We start from the raw sequence: 18,267 nt of genomic DNA, 5'->3' as shown, positions 1-18,267 counted from the left end.
TGATGTGTGAAAGAAGAAAAAGTTTGTTGTACTAAATTTTACAAAGTCAGTACTCAGAACTACTTACTGTGCTGTGTTGCCAACTTGTTTCTAATTGAAGTAGTTCTAAAGTATACTAAAATTTGTCAAACTGGAAGATATTTGCCTCTTGCATCAAAATTGATCTGAAAATGAAATTCTGAATTTGCACTGCTTCTCAAATTCATTACTGTTTGTATGTCTTTAATGCAACTCTAATCAGTACGTCAGACAAGCATATGTGTGGTTTCTTTGCCTGTTGAATACTCTTATGTATATGTGGTTTTGTTTTCTTTTTCCTCTTCCCTACAGAGGTCATGGTAAAGGTTCACGTAGTTGACCTGAAGACTGAATCTGTTGCTCCTCCAATAAGCGTACGAGCTTATTTGAATCAAACAGTTTCAGAGTTTAAACAGCTAATTTCAAAGGTAATTTACAATTGTTAAGGATTTGTATTACAGAATTTTCATTCATTCTGACTGTGAAAATGTGTCTAATTTCAATATCTAAAATGAGAGCCTGCACCTTTCGCAGTTCATACTGTGTGTCGTGTCTGATAGGGTTAGGTTAGTTGTTACAGTTGAGCTTTTCTATCTGCTCACTGCTGCTAGAAGCAGCAATCTGCTTCTTGCTTCCATCCAGAGATCTACCCTGGCTTTTGCACAACCTTAGCCACTGTCTGGCCATATTGCTTACTAGCTTACCAGTTAGTAAGTTTTTTGGGGAAGCTGAAGAGTCAGGGTCATGGTCTTTCGGGTTAGTAACTTGAACCGCCTCACTGAGTATCCGGTCAGTGGCAGAATTAGTGAACCAACGTGAAGCCCCATTGGCTTCAGTAATTGAAATTAGCATCCAAAGCTGTCCACATTCTCCCTACAAACCCTCCTTTTCATTCCAGCAGCCACTTGTTATTAAGATGCAGATTGATTTTTACATGGTCTTAAACCATGGAATGTTACTGCTTCCATTGAATTGGAAGACAGACATTTTAGTCAGTTCTGTGTAAAATAGTTCAGTGGTTGGTATAACTTCATAATATTTGTTATGAAACATGATTTCAGTAATTTGAATTCAGTCTAAGAATTAAGTGAACAGTGTGCAAAACCTGATGCTCGAGAATATTTTCTGTTTTCACTTGGTTCATACCCTAAATAAGACAGATTCCTTATATTACTGCTCATAGACAATTTGCCAGTTTTCTGCAAAGCCAAGCCATTTTAGTCTACTGACCTTTTGGAAAAACTAACATTTGCTACATATCAAAGGATGGAAGAAAGGAACTGGGACTGAACAGCTTTGGGAGGTTTTCCCAAACATTGTCTTTTGCAATTTATAAGTCAGGAAACAAACCTTCTCCTTTCCCTGTGAATAATCTTAAAAAATGAAATACTCGTTCCGGTATTTGAAATGACATATAATGCGCACATTACCTTACTGTCAATGTCTTCTTTTAGGCTACACACCTGCCCGCTGAAACAATGCGGGTAGTATTAGAACGTTGCTACAATGACTTGCGTCTTCTGAACGTTTCCAGCAAAACACTGAAAGCTGAAGGCTTTTTTAGAAGCAACAAGGTACATGCCCTGGTTTTTAAATTGTTCATTTCATATATTTGCAGACTTCACTGTTGTGCTGTAAAAGGTATGGAATTCTGTGTAGAATTTATAGTGGATAACTGTCACGTATTTCACTGTGTACTGTGTGGGGCTTTTTTAACTAGCAAATATTGTGCTGCTGATGAATACTATAGGCTATTATATATGAAATCAAGTGTACATAACAAGGTAGAGCAGATTCAGAATCAGACATCCGATTGATACTCAGTGGTTCAAATGATGGTGAGGCTAACAACCTTACAATGAAGATTTTTAAAAGTCAACCCTTCTTAGGGCACAAAGGTTGCATGTTACTATGAAACCTGCCTAATGTGTTTTCTAAACTTTTTGAACAGCTGTGGCTGCTCTCAGTATTAAAGATCTTAAGAAACAAATGTCAAAACTAAGAGCAAGTTTTTGGTGGGTTTTTGTCTTAAATTCAGTAATCTTACTCTGCAAATTCCCCCTAGCCAAATTTATGTTTTTTCCAAAAAGACCTATAATAAATGTTTCTAATAATAGTTGTGTAATGCATTCAGAAAAAGTGTTACTTAGTACTTAAATAACATCTGTAGCATTGCTCTTTTTACTACAGTAGTAATAGTGTATCTTTTAGCACAGTTTGCACATCCTCTGTGTCTGAAATTTAAGCTCAAGAACACACTATCCTCGATGAAAAAAGATTAGCAAAGGCTTTGATGGGTTACAGCTGAGCAAAGCAATGACATTGACTTGTTATTCAGTTACTTCAAGCCCTTTGCATTCACATTGTCACTACAACACAGTGGTCTTCGACAAAGGGAAATGAGAAATTTGTTCCCTTGTGTTCTAATTTGTGCTATTGCTTACCCACGTGCACATTTAAAGGTTTCTTATTTATGATGCTATACTAGAAAATAAAGACAGACTGCCAACTGCAGTTGTGGGGCTCATTGCTACCATAACTAGGGTTAGTGTACAGGTGAAGGGTGCACGTGAAGTGATATATAAATATGCTTCTGAACGTAAGTGTTTACTGCAGCTGGTCAGTCTGATTACCGTTCACTACAATCTTAACATGATTATAAAAATAAGGAAAAGTGAAATTGTTGTTAAACTACAGACTCCTTAGCCTATCTTTTCCTAAACATGTATTTTAATTTTTTTATAAAAGGTGATGTTTCTTAGTGACATAATTTCTAATGTGTGCTCAATCCTATCTGTTTGCTATTGTAGCTTTGACTTTTGTTTAAAGTAACACTCCATGATAAAACACTGTTATTTTATGTCTAGGTATTTATTGAAAGCTCAGAGTCTTTAGATCGTCATGTGGCATATACAGATTCTCATTTATGGAAACTTTTGGATCGTCATGCAAATACAATCAGACTATATGTTTCATTACCAGAGCAATCACCTGGATCTCAGTTTAGACGAGCAGTTTATCAGAAGTCTAGTGGAGATTCAGGCAACTTGGATGAAGCCTGTGAAAGAGTAAAAGGACCTGTAGGAAATATGAAATCTGTAGAGGCAATTCTGGAAGAAAGCACTGAAAAGCTTAAAAGCTTGTCCCTGCAGCAGCAGCAGGAGGGAGATAATGGAGACAGCAGCAAAAGCACAGAAGCCAGTGATTTTGAAAACATTGAATCACCTTTAAATGAAATAGACTCTTCAGCATCAGCAGAAAACAGAGAACTTGAAAACCAAATTCAGATTTCCGATCCAGAAAATCTCCAATCCGAGGAACGGTCAGATTCAGATGTAAATAATGACAGGAGTACAAGTTCTGTGGACAGTGACATCCTCAGCTCCAGTCATAGCAGTGATACTTTATGCAATGTGGACAATGCCCCACTGCCCTTGGCTAATGGGCTTGATTCTCATAGTATCACAAGTAGTAGGCGATCAAAAGCAAATCAAGGGAAGAAGGAAACCTGGGACACAGCAGAAGAAGATTCTGGAACAGATAGTGAATACGATGAAAGTGGCAAGAGCAGAGGAGAAGCACAATACATGTACTTTAAGTCAGAACCCTACACTGCAGATGAAGGTTCGGGAGAAGGGCAAAAATGTATGTATTCTTTTTTAAGTGCCTTAAAATAATTCAGCTTTTATTACTGTTTAATTCATATGCTGTGTTAAAGTCTATTTGACAGTATTGAAAAACTTGATTATATGCCAAATTAAAGCTAATGAAAGTACAAAGATGGGATGTGGTGTCATGTTCAGCAAAAATCTAGCCTAGTTTTGATCTTGTAATAAGTGATTACATATTTGAACAGTATCTTTTTTAAGAAAGTGAAAAGCTACCTCTATGATAAATCTACTTCCTTATATTGAAAGCATTTTCTAGAGAGCAAGCTGAGTTGTCTTCCAGTGAAAGGAAGATAGTTGCACCTGATGATGATGATGCACCTGTTTGAGAACGCAGTTATTTACTGTGGTTCACAGAGCAGTAATGCTGCTAACATTTAGGTTAACAAACCTGAAAACTCCTAGTCATTTGACTGTAAAGAAAATTCAAATATACTTGATCACTTAATTCAGTAGACTGTTGCTTTTCATTGACTGAAGGTACAAGTGTATGGCTAACATGAAGATGTCTGAACAAGTTCAGTGTAAGAGCCTAAGTAGTATATTAATTGTCATAAAGATAAATAATTTAAACAATGCTCAGTATCTGCGTATGTTTTATAACTAACAAAAGAATAATTAAAGAATAGCAAGGTGTAAGATAAATATTTTGAAAGGAAAAGGTTTTCCTGTCAATCCAGAAATCCTGATTTTAATAATAATAATAATAGATAAAGAATAATATCTTTTTTGCATTTTTTTTTTTCTGTGAACAAACATTTTAATTTTTAAAACCACAGAGAAGTTTAATTGCCACTACTAAGGTTTTAATAAAATTACTCCTTTAGCCTGGAAGGATCTTTCTTTGGGGCTAATCTTGAACTACTTTAATTCCCTCCCCCCCCCCCCCCCGCTTTTTTTTTTTTATAAGACCAATTGGATGCAGGAATTATTTGTTTACAGTAATTTTGACGCTTTCATAGTACGCTGTATAAATTATTATCCTGAGGGGAAAGCTTTTATGTATTTTTAATATGACAACATGAACGAATTTATAATTGAAATAATTTATTTGTTGAGTTAAATATTCTCAAGAGCAATTTTTTAATTCTAGTGAGTCATGACACCATATAATCATAGTGTAGTTTATAGTGTAGTCCAAATTGCATATATTAAGAAACACAGTTTATAAACTATTCACTTTACTTTCCAGAATTTCATATTACTACAGTGGCTTTTCCTTAGTTATAAAATTATTCCATGAAAAAGTCCCTTAATCTAGACTTGAGCTTGCCTTGGGATGTCCTGTGGCCTTCCAGAACAGAGTTAACAGAACTTTTTAATCCTGAAAGCCAGGAGTCAAAAAAAAAAAAAGATTTGGTGGCATATGCCTGGCCAGCCCCAACTCAAAGCACTTCTGTCTCTCCCTTGAGGCAGGGGAAGCCTGTAGGGGGATTATCTGCAAACACTCCATCTGATTCTCTCTATTTTTTGTCTTACTGAATGGAGAAGATACTACTTTGCTCCATGACTTCACTGATTGCAAAATAGGGCAGTTTGGAACTGCTATGTCTTCCATGAGTATCTACCCATAAACACTTAAAATACAGCAAAGCTCTTAAAGGTTACAGTAACACCCTCAGCTAAAATGTAAATGTGTCCATTAACTACAATTCTGACTTTTCAGTACTGTTTTGCTGCAAGTGATAACTGTGAATATATGGAAATAATACACTAGAGTGTTTTTTTTTGGTAGTGTGGTGTTTCATGCCATTTTTATCTTTATTTTTGCTTAGGGCTGATGGTGCATGTTGATAAAAGAATTACACTGTCTGCCTTCAAGCAACACTTGGAGCCTTTTGTTGGAGTTCCATCTTCTCACTTCAAAGTCTTTAGAGTCTATGCCAGCAATCAAGAGTTTGAGAGTGTTCGGCTGAATGAGACACTTTCATCATTTTCTGATGACAATAAGGTTATTCAGAAGTTATTTTGAATTGTTAGAAATATATTGGTTCAATATAGACAAACTTAAGAACATAATTTACAATTTTTTGTTAACTTGCCAGGTGAAATCATTACATTGGTCTTGGTAGTGTGTTACAAAATGTAATTTTGATTTTGATATCAGTTCTAACAGATACTTCTTTTGCCTTCTAGATAACTATTAGACTTGGAAGAGCCCTTAAGAAAGGTGAATACAGAGTCAAAGTCTATCAACTTTTGGTAAATGAGCCAGAGGTAAGGTGTTGAATATTTTAAGACCGATTCATGAAAGTATTAATATGTGCCTTGACCAAGGTTTTTCTCTGAAACCTTGGAAAAAAAGGAAGTCCCTCTTTTCTCTGCATTTTCCTTCAGGTTTTCATGGATTTACAAAGGGAGGTTGAGATTATTTCTGTTTATGCTCTTCTAAGTATACAATTAGAATGTGATCTACAGTATTTCTCTTAAGTGTCTCTTTCTTCACCCAAAGGGTAGTCAGGCACTGGACCAGGCTGCCCAGGGGAAGTGGTTGAGTCCCCATCCCTGGAGGTATTTAGATGATGTGTAGATGTAATGCTTAGGGACATGGTTTAGTGGTGGACTTGGCAGTGCTGGGTTAATGGCTAGACTTGATGATCTTAAAGGTCTTTTCCAACCTAAATGATTCTGTGATTCTATTTCTGCAGCGTAAATAGAGGACAAATGAAAATAATTGTTTCTTTGCTTTCCTTAAAAAAAAAAAAAAGTCATGTAGAATTCTTTCCCAGTAAGAAACTGGTTTTGCTCAAGGTTGCAGTTTTCAGTAATATTGTACTGATATAATTTGTCGCATTCATGCACTGTAGACGGCACTTATCAGAATGGTTAGCTGGATAACAGTCCTCTCTGCATAAGACAAACCTGAAACAAAAATGCCTCTCTTGCAATAACACAGCTCACTTGCTTGTTACATCTTTTGAGACACGGAAAGTATAAAAGTGATTTCACTATATAGATTGCAGTCTTTAAAAGTTGACTTTATATGCACCTTAATTTCTGATTTTATTTTTTGGACCAAACTGCAGAATACATATTAATAATGGATAAGCATGAGAGACTGAAGCTGAACTGATAAAGCAGGGAATAAGATAAATTTAAAAGTAACTTCCAGTCATGGAGTTCTGGTCTGTCTGATCAATGAAAGCCAAGAAAGTGGCATTTTTATTATCATGGACTTATTTAATTTAAAAGCTCCTTTCAAATTGTTTAGAATGTTAATATAATGGTAGCAATTAGTAATACAGACACAAGACACTATTACTGCAGTGGCATGCGTTCAGAATGTTTGAATGACAAAGGGCTGCTGCTACACAAAGTAGTTAAACCTAATTTTCATCAATTAATGCCTACCTTGTTTATGAAAAGCATTCTAATGGTCATTTTGCTAGGTGGATGGGACTGGTCACAAAGCATGAACAGGAGGCAAATCTACTTTTTTTCTGTTCAAAAACATTTGTCTTTAATCACTTTCTGTTTATGTTCACAGCCATGCAAGTTTCTTCTAGATGCAGTTTTTGCTAAAGGAATGACTGTCCGACAGTCAAAAGAGGAACTGCTTCCTCAGCTTCGAGAACAATGTGGCCTAGACTTGACAATTGACAGGTAAAGAGACTGCAATCTGTTGAAGTTACATGATTAAATATTACTTTAAAATGTGGGGGTTTTTTTTCTCTTGTGAAGAAAGGAAGTTATGAAAGGAGCAGAAATAAGTTACTGTGGTCTTTGAATCAGATTGTGAATACAAACATTAATTTAGCAATTCTTGGCTTTCATCTCATGTAGAATGATATAGGGAATAATATTTATGTAGAATTGCCTGCATGCAGCATGTCTACAGGTTTAGATCTGAGAATTTTTATTCTCTCTAAGGATGATTTTCTTCAGAAAGGAGACCATTAAGTAAATCAGTTCACAAAAAAGCCACCTTCTCTCTAGATGCTGGCTTAGCTTAGATTACTGCAGCAAACTGCCTCGTGCGTTATCACCGGGTGTGCGTACAGCAGTGATCCAGCACAGTCTTCCCTATACCTGTAATTGGTTATCTTATCAAGGCTGAACTCGCTTTGGGGTCTTGATTCCACGTACCCTCTACTGTCAGTTACAAGCGATGTGGCATGTACTGGAATAGCTGACACTGTATTCACTGGAATGAATTAAAACCTGTAAGATGTGGTAAGCAACTTGGTGGGGCCTTGACGTATGCCTAAAATCATGCTGGAGCAAAAATTGGAAGACAAGTGTTGGCCCTTTCCTGTTGAGGAAAGGAATAGAAACCTAGATTTGGACCAGGTTTTTCTCCTTTCCTCACCATGACTGGGCCAAAGGATTTTTGACTGCTCTGCTTGGGTTATGTTCTCTAGTGCCCTATAATTATGAGGCACCTCACAAAATTTATGTCTGCTTTGGTATGTGGAGAAACCATTACAATTAAAGTTTTGTACTTGTGTTTAATCTCATTTTAGTTGTTTATACCTTTATTTACCTCCATATCTAAATCAAAGCTTATCCTTTTATATTGTCACTGGATTGATGCAGTAGAACTAAGTACATAAATCAGACACTAATCCTCTTCTAATATTCCACCTCTCCCCTTCCCCATTTCCCCCTCCAAGAAAAAAGAAAGGAGAAAAAAAAAAAAGAGCAGTAAAATTGTCAGGAGTGCTTGGTTATATTCTGTGTTCTTATCCTAAATAGGAAACTCTTTTCTTCCTCTATATCCCTACACATTTCTCGCACTGAACAAGCACAACACAGGCTTGTTTTCCTTGTGCTTATGAATGATGCAGTACTAAGAGCCAGTAGTGATACCTTGCTGCCAGGACTGTTTCAGAATGTTAAACTCATTCCTGATAAACCTAGCCAAACCTCACATAAATGAGTTGTATTTCAGTTTTGTCAGAAAATATTCAGCTTTGATCTCTGGCAGTGGTAAGTAATGAGTGTTTATGAGCAGATAAAAACTCAAGTGTTTTCTTTGTGATGTATTTACAGGTTTCGCCTACGAAAGAAAACCTGGAAGAACCCAGGCACTGTGTTTCTAGATTATCATATCTATGAAGAAGACATCAATATTTCAAGCAACTGGGAGGTCTTCTTAGAAATACTTGATGGTAATAATGATATAGTGTCAACATAAGTAAAGATAATGTTAGAGATTTTTTTTCTTTAGAGAACATTGGAAAATGTACTTTCCATTTTTCCTTTTTTTAAAGACTATTACTAACATTTTAATAGCATTTTATTAGGAAAAAAATAGAAGCAAAAATAATTAAAAACTATAAAAGCTTTGCATGAAGCTGGGGGGGAGGATTGTGTAAGGGCAGGTTTCCTGTGGATGTGATGTGCTAAAGGTCTAATAGCAGTACTGTTCTGTAGGTTTATTGGCAACTTTCAGACATACTGTAGTACTGTAGGCGGTTTTTTGCATGTGTATGTTTTCATTGTACATAAAAACTGTAGGAATGCCTATACATTAGGCTTTTATTTGCATTTAGCTTTTGGACTAGTATTGGTCAAGTTTGTAGTTAGCTGAAATATGTGTGTCTATACATATATACATAATACATATATAATTTGTTCTTAAAATCAGCACAGCTGTTCAGTCATTTAGTATTTTTCAGACAGGAGTGAAAAACCAATCATCTTCTGTCATGAAGTGCTAACTTTTTGAACAGACCTTGGTCATCAAAACAGCTTTGGATCAAATGTTAAGAGAGCAGATTGTTTCTTAAATTCTGCTTAAATATCATTAAAAATATGGCATTTCCGAAGCTATCCTTTGTGTATACACTTAAAATTTGGCTTCTGAATTGAAAAGCATAACTTACAGGGGGGAAAAAAGTAGGCCATGCTGTTTTTCCTCTAGATAAACAGATATTTCCGTTAATGGCTAGATGAAGAATGTGAATTCCATTCATTTGGGAACTTTCTTCACAAGCATACCTGGCTTAAGAAGTCTCATTTAGCTATTACTCCAGTATTTTGGCAGCTGTGTTCAATCCTGGTATTTTTAATTTTTAACAAAATTGTGCCAATGCAAGTACCAAAATTTGAAATGAACCTGGGAGGTTCAGGAGGCCTGCAGATTCCTACAGACATATGTATCAGCTCATGTACCTGCTGCTACCACAGAGGTGGTTGGAAGAGTGAAAAGGCAACTGCTTTAAGTCAGGGTTTGTAAGGCCTTCCACCATCACCATTGCTTTCATCTTGTTCTTCAGCTAAACACTGAAGATATTAGGTAAATAAGGCAACTTAGAATAATTTACAGTTAAGTTTCTTGGCATAGCTGCTTTGCATCACGCTGTTGCAGACGTATTTAAATTAGTTATTCTCTGGCTCTGAAGAAAAGTTATGTAATTGCCTCAGACTTGAAATAAATGCCAAGAAGCACTAGGTGGCTGTATTTTCATTTTGGACAATAGGTTAGTGTTGAAAGGTGGCACAAATGTAGTTGTAGGCAAGATTGTAGAAGGTATTTAGGGAGAAGCTTAAACAGTGGTCATGGTTTCATGTAAAATAAGCATGTAAGGGTAGACATAAATGTTTAAGCCACAAGTTCTGCATGCTTAGTTACAAAATTATAGACTGATTGAAAATAAAAATAAAATCAGCTCTTTGTTATCACTTCTGCTTATCTGATTGTAACATTAACAGTATTACCCTGTCAACCAGAGAAAGCTGTCACCTGAAACTGATATAAAAAGGCTGGAGGCAGTACGTACTAAAACTCTTCAAGGTGGTATGTGTAAAGTAGGCTTTAATAACAAGTGTATATTTAGTGTGTGAAATCTAGATGTCAAACGTGGAAAGATTATTTTAGTAAAGAAAGTGAAGCACATGAATAAATATCAGATTGCTGAGGAAGGTCTCATGCAAATGCAAGATCTGGAGGTCAGCCTCTGGTTAGGTGGATAGGTATTGTATGTATAACCGAGCTCAGTGTGATGGAAAAATGTGCTCTTAAGAGGAATAAATTGCATGGCTCCTAAGAGATGCCGCCTATGAAAAGTTCCTTGAAAGGAGTTGATAACAAAGAAAAGTTCAGCTAAATCCTAGCCTTTTCCCCCCTGGATTGGGTGGGGTTTTTTTTGGTTGGCCTACTTGCAGCACGCTTACTGGGTTACTTAGTTTGTGTGTGTATATGTAGTGCACTCTTTCATATTTAAATGTGCTTATGCTATGGAAAACTCCTAGTTTTAAATAAGATATTTTGTGTTAATATTAAAAAATTCTTTCTTTCCTAGGAATAGAAAAGATGAAATCCATGTCACAACTTGCTGTTTTATCAAGACGATGGAGGCCATCAGAGATGAAACTAGATTCTTTCCAGGAAGTAGTGCTAGAAAGCAGCAGTGTTGAAGAATTAAAAGAGAAGGTAAAATGTGTAACATGATGCAAGTTTCTCGTGGTTTCCAAGAGCCTTATTGATGTCCTCTGTTGGGAAGCATAGAGATGTCACAGCTACAAAAAAATCTTGTTGCACAGTGATTATTTTTTTTTTCCCTGGAACTGAGAACCTGTCCCATCCTATTACCAAAGCCATATGAATTGTCAGCTTTAGTTCTTAGTTTCATATAATGTTCTGGTATCAAAGTATTCAGGTGAATGCATGCAAAAAAAAAAAAAAAAAGTCATATCTTGACGTTTAAGCAGCATGATATTACCTGTGTATCTTATCCTTAAAAAACACATGTGAAAGAAAAGCTAAACTATTGTCACTTTGTTTTTTCAAGCCAGTATTTTGGTGTTCCAAAATACCAAGCCTCTCAGCCTCTTCATATTTGAATTTGACAGCTGTTTAGGGACAGTGTAACCATACCAAGTAGATTGAACTACATTTTGATTGGAAAGAAATATGGCTTTGGTATGGTTTTTTTCCTTAAGGCCAGAACCTTCTAACAGGTAGGCAGACATCCTAGCAGAAATCTAGAGGAGTAGTGTGTCTCGTATTGAGACTATTTTATTAATCCAGTATATCACAGGGTTCCACTCTTAGAGAAATGGTTATTTGTATTTGGCAATACCTAGATGTAAGAAGGCCACCTTGGATGTTGAGGTCAGCAAAAATCCTAGTATCAGTGATGTCTGCCAAAGTCTTAGCTTACTAAAACACTCAGCATTTGTAAGTTAGGTGTTAGTTCACGGGTTGGAAAGAGGAACGTTGTTCATCTACCATAGAATGCAACAGCCTTGGATTTGTGAATGTACGCAGATTAAGCTATGGACTGATTTCTTGCATTCTTCAGGTAGAAATGAAGTTGTGACTACAGGTTCTTGCATGCAGTTTTTGAGATTTTCTCTTCACTTGTATCTGAAGAAAGAGTTGGCTCTTCTTGTTATCTTGTCTTAAGAATTGATGTGCAAGCGAGCAATTTTAGCAGCATTCTCGCCGAGAGATCTTGATCTTTTTATTCCCACCAGTAATAAGAGAAATTTGAATTTGACACGGCTGTAGTAACAGATGTCTTCAGCCAGCTCTTCTCTTTCAGACAAACTTTATTAGCAGAGCGTAGGACTAATATGCTTCAGAGTTTGTCTGGCTTTTGTCAGTATTGTTTGTTTATCCTCGTTTTCTAAGGAAATGAGAGTTAGAAAATTATCCTGGCTGTTAGTGTGTTCTCACCATCAGTTTAATTTGAACACATCTTTTTTAACAGTGGATTTGAAGGAGGCGAGAGTCTTAGAGAGGAAATCTCAAGTTTTGGGAAAATAAGCAGCCAGAGATAAACACAAATCTAAGTTAGTGTCTGCGTTGCCATGGAGACAAGACTGCAGCCTGCACTTGAGTGAAGGGCGAGGCAGTGATGAGCCTGTGCGCACCATGAGACGGCTCCGTGGAGGGAGGGCTCTACCGAGGCCGTGCCAGGCTAGGTAGGGCTGGGCAGCAGCAGCAGGGGTCAGGCGGTCATGCACTCTGTGCACCGAGGAGGTGCACGGCAGGGGCGGTTGCAAGGGGGAAGAGCAGCCAGTGGTGCTGGGGTTGGGGGGCAATTGTGGGGTTGTTATGGTAGGAAGTGCAGGTGTGTGGAGATGGGTTCGTCCTGTATTTTACAGCTTTGCCTGCTCCCAGGTTGACTTGATGATAATAGCTTTCATTTCATACAGGGAAACTGCTGAGGGCTAACTGGTGGACATGAAGGTTTAACATGAGGCAGCTGGTCTCTCTGTATCTTGGAACTTGGATAACTAGTTGTTTCTATTAACTTTTTTCTGTCACCCCTTCAGTGTTCAGAGAAGTGTGATCACAGCAAGTGTCACTTGTGACAGTAGTAACTTCAGAGGTGTAAAAAATTTGTACCTTGTCACTAATTTTGTACAAATACTTTGGATCATTGGAGGACTTTTGAATATTTCAATTGACTTCTAGATTTGGCAGGTCTATTGACTTTATGTAGACACTGCGTAATGTTGTTGTGGAATAGTATTAAATCCACCATTTTTCTTCACTTTACAGCTGAGCGAAATAAGTGGAATACCCTTAGAAAACATAGAATTTGCAAAGGTAAGCAAGATTTTGTCTATTTTTACCTTTTAATGGCATGGATGTGTGATTATGAATTTTGTTTTATTCACTAAGTAATTGCTTCCTCTCAGGGTAGAGGAACGTTTCCATGCGACATTTCCATACTAGAGATTCACCAAGACTTGGACTGGAATCCTAAAGTATCTACATTGAATGTCTGGCCTCTGTACATTTGTGATGATGGTGCAGTAATATTTTATAGGTATGTATTTTATTACAGTATAGTAAACCATGCAAAAAATCTGTGTATAAGAGTTGAGGGGTGATGTAATCAACAGCAGTGTAAAAATACTCTTTTGTTGTCTTAAAGGAAAGAGGGTTTAAAATATTGAGCTGAAATGTTTGTGCTCCTCAGCTTCCTAAAAACCTGAATATTAATTATGTTTATTTTTTAAGAAAACAAACACTACACCCTTTTACTCAATCCTCCCTCCCAAATCACTGACAATAAAGCTGAATGCAAAACTAGTTGCTATGCTTGAGTGTATGGCTGGATTTAATCTCTTAAAATAGAACCGTAACCCTTGTGGAGTCTGTGAGAGTCTTGCCATAGGTTTTAGAGAGCAAAGATTTTATTTTTGGACTTTATTTCTTTGAGAAGTTGGTATGGCATCTTCGAAAAAAAGAATGTTACGATAAAAATTTTGGTAACCTGAAAAATGTTCATCAACTGGCAGCAATAGGCCAAAGGCGCTATTTGAGGACTAAAAGCTTAAATGTTGTCAGTTCTGCTAAACTTGGTGGGTGAGGCAACCTCATGAACACATTGCTGCTACGGTATTTTTTATAATTACACGTGAGTTTGGGGGAAACAGCTGATTGATAATGTGCTGGCCTTGAAGAAAATGATTTGGGAGAGCAGCTGGTAGTTTCTAGGAGGGGCTGGCTGACATGCTGCTTCCAGCTGTTGGCACTGTGACTGAATAAAGAGTGGAGTCGTAGTTGTCTATAAAGAATAGGAGTTCCCAGGTAGATGGAGTATAGGCTTGTTTCTGCGGCTTTCCCTTGGGTCTGCTGTCAATTAGGATACTGAACATCTCTGTTAGAAAAGCAGGTTTAGACAGATTGTTAGTTTCTAGAGAAGAAAATCTGTAAGGAGTATTATGCTTAGTTGTGTTTTTTACTAAAGTTGCTCCAAGTGAAAAAATTACAGAAGTCAAATTATGGTCATTGTACTAATCTAAATTTTAACACCTGTTTTCACTTTAGGGATAAAACTGAAGAATTAATGGAATTAACAGATGAGCAGAGAAATGAACTGATGAAAAAAGAAAGCAGCAGACTCCAGAAAACTGGACACCGGGTAACCTACTCTCCTCGTAAAGAAAAAGCACTAAAAATTTATCTGGATGGAGCACCAAATAAAGATTTGACTCAAGACTGATACTCGCTATAGCATTTTCCCTGGGGAATTTTTTTGTTTAAAATAAAAGGTTCACTACTACTGTGTAGTGCCGTTACGGCAGGACACTCATTAGGTGTAAAGCGCTGACACCAGCACTGATTGGGCAGTGTTACCAATCAGAAGCGCAGTGCCCTGTTGGGCCACTGTTTGACTTGGAATCATGTTGTGCACTATAGTCAAATGTACTGTAAAGCTAAAAGGGATGTGCAAATAAAAGATTAGAACTAAAAAGCGGGCGGGGAGGGAAACGAGTGGAAATTTTTGAGGACGGTGTGCACATAGTAGCTAGTGAAACTAGCCTCAAACAGGATACTCATAGCTTAATAATAAAAGCTGTGCAAAGGCCATGAAAGAATCCTTTTTTCTGTTTGTTTCACTGATACACGCATTACCTCATCAGAGAGTCTGAAGTAAATGTTAACACATTGGTTCCAGAAAAGCAGCAGAAAAGGGTCGAAGATGAAACGAAGTGCTGCAAGCGCAAGGTTTAGAATATTCTTCCATAAAAGAGGTGGGCTGAGAGGTGTCTGCAGAAAGCTGCCAGCAGGTGTTGGTTCCTTTTGCAGAAGTGCTGTTGTAAGGTAAACTGGTTTGTAATGGGTTACGGAAGCCGATGAGCAGCTCTATTGCATTGCGTTCAATGTGTAAATAAAATTTGCCCTATCCATTCAACAAAACTGCAGTTCAGCTATTTACCCTGGTATTTCTTTTCACATATCGACATTCGTTGTGTACATTTGGAAGTATAGTTGCCTATTTAAATTTGTACTCATTTTATGTTTGACGATGCTGGGTACTTTAGGGTTGTATTTCCCCTTGTTAATGAAGTTTTTGTTTTGTTCTGCTACTTTTTGTACATTTTGGTTTTGAGACTATTACAAGTTTGCATCTTCTCCACCCACTGGAAGTCATTTTATTTTTGCCAGATTCCTTAGCTATATGTAGTCAAATATTGGGGCGACCTCTAACACCTCAACATATATAAACTTGGTAGTTCAGGTTGTGGTGCAAAGACTGATGCAGTCAACATGATTTCATTGCAAAGCCTAGGAACAGCAATTTTTTGCTTTGGTCCATAAAGATCAATAGAGAACAATTCTCCGTAGTTTTTGGAAAACCACCTAATTTATAACAATCAAAAGATTTTGGTAAACTTTTTCATGCCAGATGCTGTTTACAACGATGAACATGCCAATAAAACATTTGTTCATTCTGTTGTGTTATTTTAATCATTAAATGCTGTGGTTTTTATTTGAAAAATTGCAGAATTATTTCATGGAAATAGACTTTTCAAGGCAATGCCAGACTTGTAAGGCTGTGTGTATGTATGTGTGTATACGCACGCACACCCCCAACGCATGTGCACAGTATTGCAGGACGTGTTTTGTAGCCTCTCTGCTGCTCCTCTTTACCTATATTCACACCAAATTTTTCTGCAACTGTAAGTCTCCTTTTCCAGAATTGGATTCCTCAGCAGTGAAACTTCTAAGCTCCAGATATGATTGGCAGCTAAGTTCTGCTCCAGAGCGGAAAAAGGATTTTGAATAACTGAACATTCGGTTCTTCCTTGCATGCTGACCCACAGCAACCTGAAAATCCTGAGGAATCTGGCAGCTTGAGAACCAGGCGCTGCGCAGAGGAATTCCCTCGTTCTTCCTCTTCTGTTTGACCTGTGCCACCTCTTGTCCAACATAGATGTGGTGGAAGCAGGAGCAAAGGAAGCATAGAGTGAGTCCCACCCAGCAGGTAGAGTACTTCATTAAGCTACCGTTTACGTGTGTCTCTAGACTGCTGAAGGATCCTTGGAGGTTTTGGAAGAGAGAAAAAAATTAACTATCAAATGGGTCATGAATTTTCTTCAAACTCAGACATTCAGAGAGGCAGAAATCCACAGATGGAATAAAGCAGAGTTAAGAAAAGAATTCCAAAAGCTGCTTGCTTCATCTCTAGCCCTATTTGGGAAACTTCTGTTGAGAACTACTTTGAAGAAGTTAATTTTAAACCTGTAAGTCTTCACAGAAATCTGGAGAGAGGACTGAGGGGCACCCTTACCCCGTGATTTCCTGTCCAGTGGTGCACTTCCTTCTGCAGAAGCGTACTGGAATCCGTTCTCGGGTGTTCTGGGAGACGCTTTCCAGCACCTGCTTTACATTCTGATCATTTCAAACATTTTTGAGTTTGACCACGGGCATTTTAAAGAAACAAAAAGCCTTGAGTTTCTAATAGGCTTAGTTCAGCAGAGATCTTACTGAACTTCTGATGAATACTAACTCTTTATCTTTCAGGGATTGAGGCATCGAGAAACTTGAAGGGAGAATAATGTTATCCTTAAGTAGGGAAGTAGTATGGACAATTATTGCTCTCATCAAGTATTTTTTTAACAGGAAAATTGCAATGATATTTAATTCCTTCTCTTTGCACGGATGGGCTGTCTCTAAAGCACAATAATTTTATTAGGGATAGAAAGGAAAAGTAAATTCAGTGAACTCTGAGAGCATGCGTATGTGCGCATGTGTTGCTGTGAGAATTGGTGGTAGAAATGAATCTTTCAACTAAAAGTCAGACTTTTCTGATGAAATATTCTTCCTGTTCATAATGATAATGGCTAACATTAATTCTGGTACCCAAGGAATTTGTTGAAAAGCTTTCAGTGACCAGAAGTGCTGACAGACTTGCTAGTAGCACAGTCTTGTAGCTGCCCTTAAGTTATTGGTGCTCTACTGTTCCAAATTAGACATAGCAGTAGGGATTATTTGGGAAGAAGCTCCAGGAAAAGTTACTTGGCTGGAGCCTCATGGCATCTTTTACCACGTGCAATAACAGATGGTGAAATCTATACCCCAAAAAACCAGTAATAGTAGAAAAGCCATTGTAGCAAACGGTTTGTTGAGACAGCTGGGAGCTGGGGAGTTTGGATTGGATTTTACTCTTAGCTTGCTATTGATTTTTTTAAATCAATGACCTGTTGAGATGGTAATGATAATCACGTTTTGTAACGTGCACAGATTTATGCCTGTGAAGTGTATTAAAAGCACAAACCATTTCTGAAAGAATTTTCTGTGGATGTAATAGAATCAAGTAGGAGAAGCACAAGTCTCTAAATGCAAGAAGGTATTTAGGTTGTCTTACTGCTGAACTGAAGTAATGAATTTATGTTCACTGCCTCTGTCTCAGAAAGGGTAGGTGATGATGGAGTATAGTCAACACATCCTTTAACTGACGTTACCCAAGAAGGTACGTTCATGTAGTGCAGAATGCTGCAATATATGTGGCACTCTATTTAGCTCTGGCTTAAGCGTAGCCTTGTAACTGCAGCTGCACTATCCTCCTATGTATTCATACTTATGTATTCAGTGTACGACAGAGGATCTATATTCTTTGTATTCAGCCCATATAGCTGTTTGTTCTGCAATTTTAAATAGTATATTTTGCCCTTGAGAGATGGAGCCCTGAACAGTGAAGTTGAAAGTTCCTATACCAACGTGTTGTATAGATACGAGTGTGTACACGCTATTTGTTATTGATGTGGAAAATGTTGTAGGCTTTTTTTTGATAGTATGCCACTTACGTAGTGGGGGAGGCTAATGACCATCGTATGCGGAAGTATAAAACTCGAGGGATGCTCTGGCTGTGGAACACCAGCTCTTAAG

At 37.5% G+C, this 18,267-nt stretch overlaps 1 protein-coding gene across 4 annotated transcripts in view; it reads left to right on the top strand.

The window, feature by feature from the left end:
• Nucleotides 1-15,830, top strand: part of USP47 (ubiquitin specific peptidase 47) — a 57,809-nt gene extending 41,979 nt beyond the window's left edge. For all 4 annotated transcript variants that reach the window (XM_087744729.1, XM_087744724.1, XM_087744706.1 and 1 more), the window contains 11 exons: nt 331-446; nt 1,473-1,592; nt 2,886-3,663; nt 5,462-5,637; nt 5,823-5,903; nt 7,174-7,289; nt 8,679-8,797; nt 10,934-11,064; nt 13,144-13,191; nt 13,284-13,414; nt 14,422-15,830. In XM_087744729.1, the coding sequence (XP_087600855.1) occupies nt 331-446; nt 1,473-1,592; nt 2,886-3,663; nt 5,462-5,637; nt 5,823-5,903; nt 7,174-7,289; nt 8,679-8,797; nt 10,934-11,064; nt 13,144-13,191; nt 13,284-13,414; nt 14,422-14,596 (1,991 nt within the window). In that variant the 3' untranslated portion in view covers nt 14,597-15,830. The remainder of the gene's footprint in view (nt 1-330; nt 447-1,472; nt 1,593-2,885; nt 3,664-5,461; nt 5,638-5,822; nt 5,904-7,173; nt 7,290-8,678; nt 8,798-10,933; nt 11,065-13,143; nt 13,192-13,283; nt 13,415-14,421) is intronic.
• Nucleotides 15,831-18,267: the final 2,437 nt, after the last annotated feature.

The sequence above is a fragment of the Nipponia nippon genome, unplaced genomic scaffold (assembly GCF_047370975.1).
Source record: "Nipponia nippon isolate SJK-2023a ecotype South Korea unplaced genomic scaffold, ASM4737097v1 scaffold_10, whole genome shotgun sequence".
NCBI classification, from domain to species: domain Eukaryota; kingdom Metazoa; phylum Chordata; class Aves; order Pelecaniformes; family Threskiornithidae; genus Nipponia; species Nipponia nippon.
The sequence above is the reverse complement of the archived record's forward strand: the minus strand, read 5'-3'. Positions and strand labels throughout refer to the sequence as shown.